Raw genomic sequence first — 16,746 nt, forward strand, 5'->3', positions numbered from 1 at the left:
GCACGATGTGTGGTTAACGAGAGGAGCTTTTAACGAGCTTGGGAGAGGTGCAGAATCAGACGCACAACAACCCACACAGGAAGGATAATCGTTTCAACATGTCATGCCATCTTGCAGGAATACATCGTGCACGAGCGAATACTGCTGCAAAACCTACTCACCGGGACGTCAGGTTTTTTTTTTTTTTTTTTTTTTTTTTAATTACTACGACGTCGTTAGCCATAGCTAGAGGGCACGTCTGATAAATAATACAAAATAATAATAATAAAAAAGAAATATAGAAAATAAATTAATGAATATACAACATAAGAAACGTAGACAGTCTTAAGATACTTCTATCATACAGTCTCTTTATGAATAAAAGAAAAGTTCTAAGTAATTTTTAATTATCGAGCAGCGATTAGCTAACGTGACTTCCGCTTTCGAGATCCGGCAGAATAAAGACGTTTAACAGCCTACTGAAAATAAATTTCCTCTTATGAACTTGGACTTGGAATATTTGGTAACTTACAATTTATTAAATAACTATTTTAAAAAAATATTATTGAATTTGAATTTTATGTGTTTTTTAAAAAAATATTTATTAAAATATTCATTATTCTTATCTATCATTTTATTATTCTTATTTGATGATTTAAAAAAAATGTATACATTGACATTATTTTTAAAATATTATCTATCATTATTATTCATAATTTGTTATTGTTTTTTAAATATACATTTTGTTTAATGTCACGTACCCTCTGGAGTACCTTCAAGTAGTATATACAAAAAAGAGAGAGAAAACAACTCAGTAAAGTATCCGTTTTTAATATTGGTAAGTATACCAGCAGCAGCAGCAGCACACAGGTCTTAACGTAGGAACAACAGCACTTTTTAAGGCAAAGAGAAAAACTACACAACCTCCACCACAGAAGTAGAAATGCTCAATACAGACTATACGTTTATATTTGTTAATTTCTGTGGCTATAGTGCAAAGCAGAAAGGGAAATCTTTGGCTTTTAGGTGTCAACAAAGTAAACAAAAAGTTATGAAGTTGTTAGGCACAATTATTCCATTAACAGCATCAGTTCACTGACACATCACATGTTGTCAGTTCTGCTCTGTCAAAACTCAGAGTCTCATTTCTTCTGTAAAGTAATGATCAGTAACAGTGAGCATCGCGTCTACGTTGTACAACCTGGAGAAAATAAACCAAGGACGTGAGTCTGCTTCCCTGCTCCGTCTGAAAGTGTGTCATCTAATAAACAAACAGCAAATTTTATTTTTAGAGGTCTGACATTTTTATGCAGAGAGTGAAATGCGTTTTAATATTAGACGACCCACTTTTATGTAAGAACAATGAAACAGTTCCTTTTATTTCTCATGCTGAGTTTTGAACATAGAATTTTGATTGTAGAGAAGCAGTGAATCTAAGGATTCAGTAACTTCCTGGTTATATAAACTGGACAAACTTTGTTTAATTTTTCTGATCCAAGCATAAGATAGAAAGTATAGAAAAAAGGGTTTTCTTTTAAGCTTGTTTGTTTATTTTAATTGTTCACGCTGTACATTTGCATGAACATAATTCTAGTAAACATTACTTGTGGCGCGGTCAGCTTTTTTTATTTTTATATTTCCCCTCCCCTTCCTCACGGTGCTGAACCCTGTCCCAACCCTGGCAGCGCCCCCAGCAGGCCGTTGGCCGTAGTGAAGAGGTTTATGGGAGACGAGCCATCCGTGATGAGGGTGGACTTGAGCCCCAGAGCCTGGAGCATCTTCACCTGTAGGAAACAAACCACTGTGAGTTTAAAATCCTGCACAAAGTCAAGGTACTTCTAATGAGCCGCTTTACGTCCTCTCTGAAGTAGATTTTAATTTCTAGTTTTTGGTACGGTACCTGCAGCTCTGGTCCGGCTCTGGCGATCTCCTTCAGCGTGTCACTGCCCAGACTCTCCACCAGCTTCTTGAAGCGGGCACTTTCGATTTGAGCCAGACGCTCCTGCTTCTCCACCTCCAGATTATCCATCTCCTTCTTATAGTTGAGCTCCTGCTCACGCGCCTTCGCCAGGCGCTGGAGCTCCGCCTCCTGCGCACACACACAGAAAAAAAAAAAACACAGATGAAAACAAACTTCTGATTAAATCATTTTGGTGACCGACATGCTGTAGAGATGAAAGTCATATGTACTTAACAGAGCTTTAAGGTTGGCATTAAACAAAACGTGCAGCCGATTATCCCAGCGCATGCTGTTGTGGGCGGAAGTAGAGATGGTAGTGTATGTTATCGAGCTTACTGTCCGGTGGGAAGACAGAGTTGAGGAGGCTAATGAGCGCGAGAGAGCTCGATATTCAGAGATGGCAGCAGAAGCTGAGCAGCGAGGGTAGAGCGACTGCGTGCGGCCGGTGGAGGTGGGTTGCCGTGGAACCCACCATCTCCTGTGTGAGCTGGGCATTCGTGGGAGAGAACAAAGGGTGACATGTCCCTGGCAGCAGAGCGATCAAGTGAGTGGCTGTGGCTGAGGAGGAAACATGCTAGCTGGGGAGCATGCTGGGGAGCAAGGTTAGGCTAGCTGGTTTTAGTAGTTAGTAGTAGGGCTAAGCTAATCTCTCGGTTGAAAGTTACACGGTTGTGTGGTGGCAGCATGGAGAGGGGGCCCCCCAAGACACTGGAACTTACTGTTCAGCCTTCTTGAGGTGTCGTGGGCCTTAACAAAACATCGGTGAAGGGAGGTGCCCACTTGAAAACCCCAAAGATGTGTCGCGTACTGCCTATTGCCGTTGGCTAGGCTAGTTAGATGGCATCTTCTTGTTGGTTGCTAACCGGTAGCTGACAGCGAGCCTGCTGGTCGGTTTTTCAGTTGGACTGGGCTTCTAAAGTCAGCCCTGGATGCCTAAATATTGAGCAAAAAATGACCATACTCCATCAGTTTATTTATAAGAAGGAAAATAAAGCAATGCAAGCAATTTTCTACCTAAATAAAATTGCCAAAAAGCAAAAAATTTCCCCTTGCTGACAAAAAGAACTTTTTTTTAATTAGTATTTTTTAAAGAAATTTCTTTGAAATGCCCTAAAACATTTAACACCTCGGCAGGCTTTCTGTGAGCTCCAAACCACCACGCGTCCCAACATCCACAGGCCCAATTTCCCTATTTTTGATATGAAAATTAGGTTGGTTGGAAATTTAGTTTTTGTAGTAGCGACACAGCCAAGTCGTTTCAGCATCTCAGAGGCGTGCAGTAAGAGACATGCAGCAGCCCACAGTTATCCACTGAAAAGCTGCCAACACCGGCCGGGTTCTTATTCTTGTACTTACCATTACCATTTCGTTACAGTACTCCATCCTCTTTTCTACCTACAAAGTCTTCTGAAATCCAGTTCCTCAAATTATTCTCCTCCTCCTCTTGCGTCTACTCCTGTTGATTCTATCACTCCCAGCTCCTCCTTTTTTCACAGCTGCTAATTATTGGCATCTCTACATCAGTCGTACCAGCAGCTCCGGTGTATTTTATTGAGCTCATGCGTGGAGTTTTATGCTAAGAACAGTAAGAGTGGGCGTACCGCCTCGATCCTTTGAGCCTCTGCCTTCAGTTTGGCCTCGCTGACTGCCGCCTCTCCCTGGATGCGAGCCGCCTCAGCGCGGGACTGAGCCTCCGCCTTAGCAGCTCCCGTGCTCTCCACCGCAGCGCTGAAACACAAGCGCCATCGATTCACTGGGACATTTATACTAAACAGTTGCATGGACTCAGCCTCATCAGGCTTCATAGTTTAACATCATTCAACATCAAGGTGTGCATTCACCTGAGCGCCTCCAGCTCCAGCAGTTCCTTCCTGGCTTTCTCCGCCTGGGCCTGGTCGGTGATCTTCTGCCTCTCCAGCTTCCCCCGAGCCTCCTGCTCCAGACGCTCCGCCTCATGTCTGCACACCAACAACACGTCATGAAGCCCGGCGGCTTTTCAGCAGCGCTAACCGCTCAAAATCTCAAACTTGTGTGTCTGTGTGACCGTGCGGCCGCCTCCTGGGAGTTGGTGGTGATCTCGATGGCCAGCTGGACGCTCTTCTGCAGGGCGTCTCGGGTCCTCTGGTCGACAGGCTCCACGGACTGGATGTCCACGCTGCTGATCACCAAGTTGTTCTGTTTGAAGCAAAGGTTGGGGCGGATCGCCATCTTCTCGTCGAAGCCGAACACAGCGGAACAGATGATCCGGTTGGAGTTCTGCAGACGAGACAGAACTTAAGATTTAAGAAAGATGTTTCTCTGGAATAAAGGGATATAGATTTTGGTCCATTGTCTACAAACTAGTTCGTCATTTTTTTTAGTAAAAAAACAAACACACTAACCTTATGGAAATCATCAAACTGCACCGAGGCGACGGCTCCTCTGATCTTGGAAGCGATGGCTTTACAGGCATCTCCCACAAAGTCAGGAACTGAAAACAGAGTTGCTGCAGAAGCAGAGTCGGCCGGCAACTTGATGTCAAAGTGCCTGAAGAGGGAAACACAGTGAAGACCTGTGTTACAGATGATTGTGATCATGAAATAGTAAAACCGGAGGTGTTTTCCGGCGTTGGACTGTGTGGTTACCAGTTGTAGGAGAGCTGCAGCTGCAGGCGGGCGTGGTCCGCCGTCTCTATGGTGATGATGTCAGTGAAGAAGTCTGGCCCCAGCAGGAGGCAGATGGCCTTGATGACGTTGGGCCTCTTCGGTTTGTCCCCGGACAGCGACAGCACGGTGAAATGCTCATCGGGTCCCAGCATCACCAAGTCCGGCCCAAACATCACCCTGCAGACACAACACGATCAGCTCCTCTATCCAACCTCTACACCCAACACCCACACAGTCAGGAGAGACGCCCCACCTGGCTTTCTTCTCTCTGTAGTCGTACACCTGGACAGCGGCGTTGTGAGGGACCCTGTAGGAGACCACCCTGGTCTTCTCCCTCCGCCCGTCCTCTCCCATATTTTGGCGGTCGGAGCGGTCGGACAGCGGGTCGAGGCGGGCGGCCAGCAAGGCCTCGACCTTTGGAGGAAGCTCCTTCTCCCACAGCTCCTCATCCTGGGTCAGCATGTAGGTGTGACCGATCACCGCTCGCACCTGAGAGGCCGACGGCACACGGTTAGCTCATAGTCACATGAAGCCGGAGCAGAAAACCAGTTAGCTCGCACCTTTCCAGTCTTGTTGTCCCTGACGTAGATCCCCTCGTTCTCGTCCAGGGGGATGGCCTCTTGCCTCAGCACCACCTCCACCGTGGCGGGGGGGACGTACTCGATGGGGCCCCGCAGCATCCAGCGGTCTCCGGGGCGACGGAGGATGCCGCTCCTCCGGGTGCGCTTAGGCCTGCTCTCCATGGCCCCCTCCTCTTCCTCCTCCTCCTCCTCGTAGTCCTGCTCCATGTGCTGGCAGAGAGAATGGGGCAGAGACAGGAGGGGGGTGGAAATAAAGGTTAATGTGGGGATGCATTGGCGTGGAGGAGGAGAAGGAGGAGGAGATGGAGGAGGAGAGGGGATCGGAGGAAGGCACTGATTAAAAACAACAGAGTAAGTGAAAAAATAAAGCGATGGAGTAATAAAAAGAAGAAGAAATGAACGGAGGGACGTCGGGAGAGAAACAAAGAAAAGTGTGTGATGAGTTAGCAGGAAGAAAAAATGAGGACTTTGACACGATGTCACCTGACCCACAGGTGTGTCTCACCTTTCTACCTACATACCAGAGCTGCTTTAAGAACGTACAGGTGGTCTTTCTTCCAGACACGCCTCTGTGAAAGCACTATTTGATTTTCTAATCTCCTCCACCTGCTGCTTGAGGACCGGTTACACAAGATCAATGGTGCAATGTACATCTCCTCCACCTGTCACTGCAGCAGCTCCTCACACAGAGGACGGACGGGGTTAATGTGTTTGAGCTGGGCGTTGACTGTCAGATTCCTGTAGTTCACCGGGACAAAGTGCGCAAGGGGCGAATGGCAGGGTGAAGAAATCTAAGCCACGCTGCAGTGAAATATGACAGCAGCTCAACCAAGATGCTCCTGCTACATAACAATCAGGGTGACCCCTCTGCTTCCCACCACTTAGTGACAGCAATGTGTCACTCAGTCGTTTAACAAGCTCCAACCCCAAAATGCAGCGTTTTTGTGCAAATATCGAATCAAAAAGTGTCAAAAAGTCTACATTTTAATTAGACTTGATGTCAATTTCATTGTTCTTTTTATTGTGTTAAACTTTTCTTATTTTTAATAGGGCTGGGCGGTATGACAAAAAAATTATTTTTTTGTTCACAACATTTTCTACGGGTTGAGAGAGGAGTTAATACAGGAGATTGACTGAGGATGGACTATTTTACTGCGATTATGGGTAAATGTTGGTGTGGAAATTTACAGCTCAGAGATAAAAAACTAATTAAATGTCATTAATATAACATGAAGAAACAAGGACAATTATTGTTTCATTTATTTTTACATATTTATTCATATTTAAACTACTATATCTGTAATGTTCATAGCAGCGCAGATGGCTACTGTAATAGTTGTAGTCTGCGCGCAACATTTTTTTGTCATTCATAAAAGATAAAATTGGGGACACTTCCTGGGATCTCGGTGATAATAAAACCAACTTGAGGCTTTAAACCTGTTCTTGTTGCAGCTTCGTGTTTCCTGAACTTTTAGCCTGTCTGGCGTCCTGTTGTTTCGTGCAGCTTTACGTACGCATGATGAACCACATTGGTTTCAGCTTGTTACACTGTAGTAGATTTGATTCAGTTATTGAAAACAAATCAAACCAACACAGTGGTAACATCTGAATCGCCACCGGGGCCACTTTGTCCCGGAAAAGTTGGACCCCGAGGTCAAAAAGTTTGAAGACACCTGCTCTATAGGACGTCCACTTTTCCGAATCAGTCTGCCCTCACCTCCTCGGTGTCGGTGAAGGCCTCCACGGCTCGCAGCACCAGGCCCTCCTCCTCCGACAGCACGTACACGTCCTGGATGCCCTGTTCAAGATGCTCACCCGGCTGCAGGAAAAAGGAGCGCTCACCCTGGAAGGAGGTAGATTAGTGTTTTTTTTGATTGATTGGGTATGTGACTTTACTATAAACACTAAACACTGTATCCGGAGGCATCTCACCTTCACCACCTTCTTCTTTCCCAGCTGAGGCTTGCCGTCGTGCCCGACCGGGTCCAGGATCACGCAGTACTGCCTGCTGCTCAGGGTGGTCACGTTTACCACGCCCACCACCTCCTCCGCCACAGAGGGGATGTGGGCCTCCCTGTCGGCCATGGTGACCAGCCACTCCTCCCCCGTGCGGCGGTCCTGTCCGCCGGCGTCTTTGAAGGGCCGCAGGGCGCGGACGTGCAGCGCTTTCTGGAGGCGCAGCAAAGATATGTCAGACGGTCCGCAGCTGTTTGTGAACGCACCATAATTGAAGTTTCTAAGAGCTGCGTCCAGGCACATATATAATTAGAAGTGTCTCCGTCATAAAGATGCTGCTGAGACGTTAATAACCACTGTTTTATCTACAATCCTGTTCTCAACCGTTCTGTTGTTTATTCACTTCTGGGTTTGTAAAATAGGAAGTAGCAAGAAATCTATGTCACAGTTCCGCAGTTTTTTTATACATGTCACCTGAGCCACATAGTGGTAACCACATGATTCTTACTTGGCCGTGAAAACAGGAAGTGGCCTCTATCTTTACAGCAAGTGGAAACAGAAACAGATGAAGCGGAGAGTCACCTTGTCGGTGAGGATGAAGGCGTTGACGATGTCGATGACCTCCTCGTGAGCACCTGGAAGGTACGCGCCCACTTTGCAGACCAGCCACTCGTCGCCTGCACATTTAGCCACGAGTGGGAAAAAAAAAACGTGACAGGAAGGAGAAGAGAAAGAAACCTTAAATCTTTGTCTTTCTAATCTATTGTTGGTATTATGTGAAGTGTTCTGTGTGAAGAAAGTTTGATTTTTGTGTGTGTGTCTGTTACCTGTGACCCTCTGGACTCCGCCTCGGTCTTTGCCCTCCTTGCGAGCTCTCAGCCTGATGGCCTGGTTCTCTCGGATCACTGTGGCCTTGATGGTCTCCAGAACCGCCACCTCCTTCCTGGGGATGTAGGTCCCTGGAAGAAAACCAGATGTTGTTAGTGGGGATCTTTGGGTCCTATGGGTTGAGGGGAGGGGCCTCTGTGGGTCATCTCACAGATACTTGATCAGTTTGGGATCTGGTGAATTGGATTTCAGGAACGATGGGGCTGATCTGTTCAGAAATCTGGAGGAAAAATATTCCTTGGGGAAAACATCAAGAATAAAAGAAAGTGACCAAAAGGCTTGAAGATGCACTGAGAGTTTTTCCAGGAGCTGTGGGATCCCACCTGGTCCTTCGAACAACCACTCGTCTCCGGCCACTCTCTTCTCCCCTCCCGCCTCCTCAAAGTCCAGCAGAGCCTGCAGACGCAGCGCCGTGTCCGGATACACGATCTGCAGAGGTGTCGGATCCTGAAGGAGAAAAACAAACAAACAAAAAAAAAGATTACCTTTCTCAACGTAGTTTCTCTTTATTTAAAGACTGACTTTTATTCTAATCTTTTGATTACAATAATCTAAAGCCTGGTTTCCATGCCAACCTTCTGGATCTCCTCTCCTGGGTACAGAGGGAACGGGTCCTGCGTCAGGCGGATCTCCAGGTCGGCGTGACGCAGCTTGGCTTGACCCGATTGGTCAAACAAAACCTGGCCGTTGTCGTCACGGGCAACGGGGTTGGCGATAACGCAGTAGTGACGCGGTGCAACCATCGTCATACGAACCGGTAAAAAGAGCACTCTGTTAAAAAAGAAAAAAAAGAAACTGATGTTAAATTCTGATTTGAATAAGAGATGTGAGACACTGACTGGAAATGGAGCTGAAACTACATGAAAGACAATCAAACTCCAGCAGCTACAACACAGAGAGTCTGTCCCACCTCTCATTGTCCTGGCGGATGTAGGTGAGTGGTCCAACCTCCACGCGGGCGATGTTGGTGTTCTGGTCCAGGACGTGGATATAGTGATGAGGAGGGATGCGGATGATGGATGCATCCATCAGGGCTTCCATCTCAGGCCCACGGTTTCCACCCTTCTTAGACATCATGGCAAAGAAACGCTGCACAGGAACAGAAACATGTGGAGGGCTTTAGGTCCACGCCATGTACGGATTCCACTGAACACCCCGACCCCTACGGCTAAACTGACTGTTGATACGAACACAGACAAAAGAAGCAAGTACGAACAGACAAAGAATGCAAAAAAAAAAAGATTCAAAAAGACACAAAAAAAGACCCCAAACACACAAAAAATTATCATCAAGTTGCAAAAAGCAGCCACAACGACACAAATAACCAGAAACTGACAAAATACAATGACAACAGATGAAAAAAACAAAACTCAATAATGAAAATACAATGTGGGCACATAAAACACCCACAAAGATAAAAACACAAAAAAACAAAACAACTTCAAAGATGCAAAAGAAGCACACCTGGTAATATCTAAAAAACAACCTCAAAGTTGAAAAAAAATAAGATCTCAGACACAAAAACAACCACAAGAAAGTAGAAAACCCCACAAAGATGCACAAAACAACCACTACAAAGCCAAAAAAGATCTCAAAGACAAAAGAACAACCAAAAACACATAGAAATGCAACAGAAGGAGAAAAAAATATGTAAAAACAACAACAACAAAAAACATTAAAGGGTCTTTATTCTTTTATGCGCCAATATTCATCATTGTGAATGAATGTGTGGATGTTCTGTCTCCATATCTCAACCACGAGTCTAACTGATGACAGATCAATGGACGACAGATTAACTGAGTTTATAAGACAAGCTCTGGTTTCATTCATTTTTATCAGTTTAAAGTCAACTAAACAAAGTTGAGCGTGTCCACTTGGGTGAACACTGAGATCACAGAGAAGTGCAAGAAAAAAAAAAAAGAACAGAGACACACCTTGGTGCAAAGTCAACCCCAGACGGGTTTATCTCGTTTATCTTGTGACACAATCGACGATTGTTGCTGATTGAATAGTACGAGTCAGTTTACTGAGCATCAGAACGACATCTGAGCGTCAGCAAGACACAATCTGGGGCCAGTAACCAATGGGACGGTCGATGGGAAAATAAGACGGGGAAATAATGTGATGGACGTCTGTTGCAAATGCGTCAAGAGAAAATGTCATGAATCAGCTCTTCTCACCGCTATCATAAAAGTCTTTAAGAATACATGCAGCTCATGTGACAAACACGAATCAGTGCATCAATAGAAAAATCAAAAAGACTTAATCGGAATCTACCTGGACAACGTATGTGCATGTAAACACGTAACTCCGACTAAAATCAGAGTTCTCTTTATCCAATTAAGACGCCCAGATAATGTGATTGGAATTCGGTTTTCTCTGCCATGTATACGCCTTAATCAGACTACAATCGGATAACGCATGTTGCTCCACAACCGCTGCACTGGCACGTGACCCCTGAACAAAAACATTGAAGAAAGCCGATCGCAGAAGAAGTTATTAGATTTTTTTTTCGGTGCATGTAAACTCGGACAAGGACTGTAGTCAGAAAGTCGAGTTTTGAGCATAGCTCGGTTAAGCTCTGCATGTAAATGCACTGACTGTTTGGACTCAGCCCATTCAAGGCTGCATGGCTCCTTTTGTTCCCCAGACAAAGAAGGTCTTTGAACTCAACCTCCCAGCAGCCTTCACCTTTTTACACCTAGGTGTGAAACCTCCACTCTTGACCCCCATTGGTCACTGTGTGGCCAAAACCTCTGAGGTCATCGAGCCAATAAAAGGGGGGGGGGCGCTTCCCCTTACTCTCTTCTCTTAAGCTGTATTTCCATACACAGCCTACCTCTACACCACTGCGCACCACAAACTTTAAATCGACATTTCCGTTGATAGAAGGTGGGCCAAACGAGGCCAAAGGGATACTTTTCCAGGACTTAAAAGTACCTCCTCTGTGGTTGGGCCGAAGTAGGTGAATTGGAGTTGAAAATGTGAAGTAAAATGCTGCTTACTACTGATTGGTTAGAAGAAAAAAAAAATTGTCACGATGCAGCGCCAGGTACAAAGCTGGATGTTTTGACCAGACGGACACTCCTAAGCAATGGAAAAGGTAGTTAAAAAAAGGTGGTGAGATGTGGAGTTGTTTAGCGGTAGGCTGCATATGGAAATCTGGGCCTAGTTAGCTTATCTTGCACATAACTTGACCAAGCATAGAATACTTCAACCTTGCCAATGTATGTATTGATTGAAACTGGTAAAATACTTTAGCTCATGACTGTTGTCTATAGACCAGTGTTTCCCAGTCCTGCATGTTTTAGATGTTTTCCTCCTCCACCACACCTGATTCAAATGAGTGGCTCGTTATCAGGCCACTGATCATTTGAATCAGGTGTGTTGGAGCAGGAAACATCTAAAACATGCAGGGCAGTGTTCCTCGAGGACCAGGATTGGGAAACACTGGTCTATAGTCTATAGTCAGTAAACCTGTAACTTGAATTTGAAAATCGTGGTGAACAAAGGACACACCTTTGTTCCCCTCACATCACATGTTGGCCTTAGCGTCCATCATGGAGACCAGTTGTTTGTAAACCTCTTTGTCTCTGGACCTTTCGCATTGTTTCCCTCACATAGACACTTGGCTTCTTCACACTAACACACACATATCCACATGTGTACATAGTTAAGTGTTTAAAGTTTTGTTATTTCAGTTTTTAGATGTGTCGGATAAAATTCCTTGAAACTTGAAACGTTGCTCATCTGTTAATGTTGTAGAGGAGTGAATGTGCCAACCTCTACACTGTAGAACCCTTGAATCCTTCAAATTTGCTACTATTAATAAGGTAATATTGTTTGTGATTATTAAGTTAATTATTAAGTTAATTAACAACATTCAGTGTTAATAGTTAGCAAACCCACCTTTATGAGACAGATTTGTTAAATAACTGAATTTTGATTAATTTCTGACTTTTAATTCTTCATATGTCAGTGATGGCATCACAATTTTTCATAAAAAAATAAAATAAAATAACATAAAAACACTGACATATAAAGGGTTAAAAGTCAGAAATTTATCAAACTTTTGGTATTATACTTAGTAAAGAAGTGGATTAAATGATTCAGGTTAAAAAGTAGAAAAAAATATTGAATTAAATATTATATTAAATTAAAATATGCTATATAATATGCTTCAGGGCATTTTTGTCCCTTAATGGTAACAACGTAATAATTTTATAATCAGGTATGAGGATTAAATTCTCCCTGAAGCAGAATAAATAGGTGTGTATGACTTTTACTTGGAAACCCTCCCTCTGAGGTCATTAAACAGCTGATTCATGCAAAGGCAAAAATACACTCCAAAGAGCCTGCTCCTTTCTAAACCATGGTCCGGACGAATCTCAACAGACAGTACGCATCTTTACATTGCATCCTGGTTTACACTCAACACCAGTAAACAGCAAACAAAAAAAAGAAACTGCCAAACCACTTCCGCATGATATACCTCAACGACAAACTGCATGAGAAATAGTGTTCATGTAAATTCCCAGGCCTCGCAAAAGACAAACATTGACATTTATACGATTTACAGGCTTTAGGATTTACATAAATGTTTCATATTTATTTTTAATATTTAACCCGTGAATCCAAAGGGAGATTGCAGAGAAGAGTTGTGGAGAAGACGCACTCGGAAATTGCTCCAGCGTCTTACCTGTGCTCTTTGCGGCTGTACGGGAAGACGTGCGGCCGAATCCGGGCGGAAAGAGTCAATTTTAAGAAAATGAGAATAAGTTCACAGAGTAAGAGGCCGCAGACGGAAAGGAGATTCGTCTGACGGGAAATGTGTGTCGTGTGGGCGTCAGCAACAGTCACGTGGGTAAAAAAATAAATATAGAAAATAAATGAGAAAACATTTATGAGACAACATAAGAAACGTAGACAGTCTTCAGATACTTATATTATACGGTCTCCTTATGAATAAAAGAAAAGTTCTGAGTAATTTTTAATTATCGAGCAGCGATTAGTTAACGTGACTTCCGCTTTCGAGATCCGGCGGAATAAAGACATTTAACAGCCTACTGAAAATAAATTTCCTTTTATGAACTTGCACTTGGAATATTTAGTAACTTACAATTGGAACATTTATTAAATAACAATTTTTTAAAAATATAGTTGAATTTTATGTTTTTTTTTTAATTTTTATTAAAATGTTTATTATTCTTATCTGTCATTTTATTATTCTTACTTATGTGATTATTTCCAAAAATATATATACATTGACATTATTTTTAAAATATTATCTATCATTATTATTTATAATTTGTTATTGTTTTTTAAAATATACATTTTGTTTAATCTCACGTACCCCCTGGAGTACCTTCAAGTAGTATATACGGTCAATGATACCCCCAGGACATTTTGAGAACCATGATCTCCATACATCCACTGAATATCACCCTACTGTATACCCACTGTTGTAGTTGATTTTAAGTAGTGCAAGTATTTTAAACTTTGTAAAGAAAGTAGAACGTTCCATAAATAAAAAAAATAAAAAAAAAAGAGAGAAAACACCTCAGTAAAGTGTCAGTTTTTAAAATTGTTAAGTATACCAGCAGCAGTACTCGATGGGGCCCCGCAGCATCCAGTGGTCTCCGGGGCGACGGAGGATGCCAATCCTCCCCCGTGCGGCGGTCCTGTCAGCAAAGATATGTCAGACGGTCCAAAGGAAGGAGAAGAGAAAGAAACCTTAAATCTTTGTCTTTCTAATCTATTGTTGGTATTATGTGGAGTGTTCTGTGTGAAGAAAGTTTGATTTTTGTGTGTGTGTCTGTTACCTGTGACCCTCTGGACTCCTCCTCGGTCTTTGCCCTCCTTGCGAGCTCTCAGCCTGATGGCCTGGTTCTCTCGGATCACTGTGGCCTTGATGGTCTCCAGAACCGCCACCTCCTTCCTGGGGATGTAGGTCCCTGGAAGAAAACCAGATGTTGTTAGTGGGGATCTTTGGGTCCTATGGGTTGAGGGGAGGGGCCTCTGTGGGTCATCTCACAGATACTTGATCAGTTTGGGATCTGGTGAATTTGATTTCAGGAACGATGGGGCTGATCTGTTCAGAAATCTGGAGGAAAAATATTCCTGGGGGGAAAACATCAAGAATAAAAGAAAGTGACCAAAAGGCTTGAAGATGCACTGAGAGTTTTTCCAGGAGCTGTGGGATCCCACCTGGTCCTTCGAACAGCCACTCGTCTCCGGCCACTCTCTTCTCCCCTCCCACCTCCTCAAAGTCCAGCAGAGCCTGCAGACGCAGCGCCGTGTCCAGATACACGATCTGCAGAGGTGTCGGGTCCTGAAGGAGAAAAACAAACAAACAAACAAAAGATTACCTTTCTCACAGTAGTTTCTCTTTATTTAAAGACTGACTTTTATTCTAATCTTTTGATTACAATAATCTAAAGCCTGGTTTCCATGCCGACCTTCTGGACCTCCTCTCCAGGGTACAGAGGGAACGGGTCCTGCGTCAGGCGGATCTCCAGGTCGGCGTGACGCAGCTTGGCTTGACCCGATTGGTCAAACAAAACCTGGCCGTTGTCGTCACGGGCAACGGGGTTGGCGATAACGCAGTAGTGACGCGGCGGAACCATCGTCATACGAACCGGTAAAAAAAGCACTCTGTTAAAAAAGAAAATAAAAAAACTGATGTTAAATTCTGATTTGAATAAGAGATGTGAGACACTGACTGGAAATGGAGCTGAAACTAAATGGAAGACAATCAAACTCCAGCAGCTACAACACAGAGAGTCTGTCCCACCTCTCATTGTCCTGGCGGATGTAGGTGAGTGGTCCGACCTCCACACGGGTGATGTTGGTGTTCTGGTCCAGGACGTGGATGTAGTGATGAGGAGGGATCTGGATGATGGACGCATCCATCAGGGCTTCCACCTCAGGCCCACGGTTTCCGCCCTTCTTAGACATCATGGCAAAGAAACGCTGCACAGGAACAGAAACATGTGGAGGGCTTTAGGTCCACGCCATGTACGGACTCCACTGAACACCCCGACCCCTACGGCTAAACTGACTGTTGATACGAACACAGACAAAAGAGGCAAGTACGAAGAGACAAAGGATGCAAAAAAAAGATTCAAAAAGACACAAAAAAAATATCATAAAGATGCAAAAAGCAGCCACAACGACACAAGTAACCTGAAACCGACAAAATACAATGACAACAGATGATGGAAAAAGAACACTGACATATAAAGGGTTAAAAGTCAGAAATTTATCAAACTTTTGGTATTATACTTAGTAAAGAAGTGGATTAAATGATTCAGTTTAAAAAGTAGAAAAAAATATTAAATTAAAATTCTCCCTGAAGCAGAATAAATAGGTGTGTGTGACTTTTACTTGGAAGATCTCCCTCTAAGGTCATTAATGCAAAACAGCTGATTCATGCAAAGGCAAAAATACACTCCAAAGAGCCTGCTCCTGTCTAAAACACGGTCCGGATGAATCTCATCAGACTGTACACATCTTTACATTGCATTCTGGTTTTGTTGTATATTGATGCGCTGAAGAAAGAAGTGATCACCGCTTAAAAAGGTTTATTTACAAGAAAGAACAATGTCAAAAACTCAGCCGAATCTGAGAGGGCTTCTCGTTCAGCTCCACCATACACACACAAAACTTATGTCCTTATATCTGGTTAGTTTTAAGATCTGGCATTTGGTAAATGACTTTTTGACCTCAAACATACACACTTTATACACACTTCACATACACAAAAGGGAAAGAAGAGAAAAACAAGAAGATAATTTACTACAGTTTCCACTCAACATCCGCAAACCAACAAAAGAACCTGCCAAACGACTTCCGCATGATAAACCTCAACGTCAAACTGCATGAGAAATAGTGTTAATTAAAGTCCCAGGCCTTGCAAGAGACAAACATTGACATTTATACGATTTACATGCTTTAGGATTAACATAAACGTTTCATCTTTATTTTTAATTTTTAACCCGTGAATCCAAAGAGAGATTGCAGAGAAGAGTTCTGGAGAAGATGCACTTGGAAATTGGTCCAGCGTCTTACCTGTGCTCTTTGCGGCTGTACGGGAAGACGGGAAGACGGTCGGCTGCTCAAGCGAATCCGGGCGGAAAGAGTCGATTTTAAGAAAACGAATAAAAGTTTACTGAGCAAGAGGCCGCAGACGGCGAGCGAGGGGGAGATTGTTCTCTGTTACCGGAAGAGGAGGAGAGGTCGCGTCAGTTTCTGGGTAGTAGCAGTGACGTAGGACGTATTTCAGTAGCTCAGGAAATCTCCTAATCTCCTAATTTATAATCAGTTAGTCCCTTAGAATAAATATCTGTAAGTTATTTATTTTATTATTATTATTTTTAAAAACTTTATATAACAATGGCTTACTCATTTTTGACACTTTACTCATAATTAACATTTTAAAAAGCCTTTATTCTGGCACAAGAGCACACAACAAGATTAAGGGTATTACTTCTGACAAATATTCAATCAGTAAATACGAACAGATGACAGACCACATACAGTCTTAAAACGTCAATGAATTATATAAAAGATGTCAATAGTAGTGTCATGTGAAAGAAATGATGCATTCAAAAATTAAAATAGTGCACTTGGACTGATGACGCATGGGTAAAAACTTAGTTTAGTTTATTTCGAACATGTTAAAAGCAAACAAAATAATCATACACCATACAAGGGACATAAAGAACCTAAACAACAA

General features: G+C 43.3%; 1 protein-coding gene across 5 annotated transcripts; it reads right to left on the bottom strand.

Moving 5' to 3' along the window:
- Nucleotides 1–790: 790 nt before the first annotated feature.
- LOC124997645 (major vault protein-like) lies at nucleotides 791–16,234 on the bottom strand. Of its 5 annotated transcripts, none has more exons than XM_047571528.1 (17): nucleotides 16,080–16,234; nucleotides 14,803–14,981; nucleotides 14,468–14,663; nucleotides 14,217–14,340; nucleotides 13,832–13,963; nucleotides 7,704–7,798; nucleotides 7,098–7,334; nucleotides 6,883–7,008; nucleotides 5,145–5,375; nucleotides 4,838–5,073; nucleotides 4,564–4,761; nucleotides 4,321–4,465; nucleotides 3,984–4,195; nucleotides 3,781–3,897; nucleotides 3,541–3,667; nucleotides 1,880–2,068; nucleotides 791–1,763 (listed from the first exon to the last, which is right to left on the bottom strand). In XM_047571528.1, exons 2-17 carry the CDS (start codon nucleotides 14,967–14,969, stop codon nucleotides 1,632–1,634), a joined length of 2,664 nt encoding a protein of 887 aa, XP_047427484.1. In that variant the 5' UTR covers nucleotides 14,970–14,981; nucleotides 16,080–16,234; the 3' UTR covers nucleotides 791–1,631. The 5 variants fall into 5 exon arrangements, with proteins under 5 accessions (XP_047427484.1, XP_047427483.1, XP_047427482.1 ...); XM_047571527.1 differs by lacking the exons at nucleotides 13,832–13,963; nucleotides 14,217–14,340; nucleotides 14,468–14,663 and adding exons at nucleotides 7,949–8,080; nucleotides 8,333–8,456; nucleotides 8,585–8,780 and having other exon boundaries at nucleotides 16,080–16,233; XM_047571526.1 differs by lacking the exons at nucleotides 14,217–14,340; nucleotides 14,468–14,663; nucleotides 14,803–14,981; nucleotides 16,080–16,234 and adding exons at nucleotides 7,949–8,080; nucleotides 8,333–8,456; nucleotides 8,585–8,780; nucleotides 8,920–9,098 and having other exon boundaries at nucleotides 13,832–13,962.
- Between the last annotated feature and the right edge of the window lie 512 nt (nucleotides 16,235–16,746).

The sequence above is a fragment of the Mugil cephalus genome, chromosome 20 (assembly GCF_022458985.1).
Source record: "Mugil cephalus isolate CIBA_MC_2020 chromosome 20, CIBA_Mcephalus_1.1, whole genome shotgun sequence".
Taxonomy (NCBI): Eukaryota; Metazoa; Chordata; class Actinopteri; order Mugiliformes; family Mugilidae; genus Mugil; species Mugil cephalus.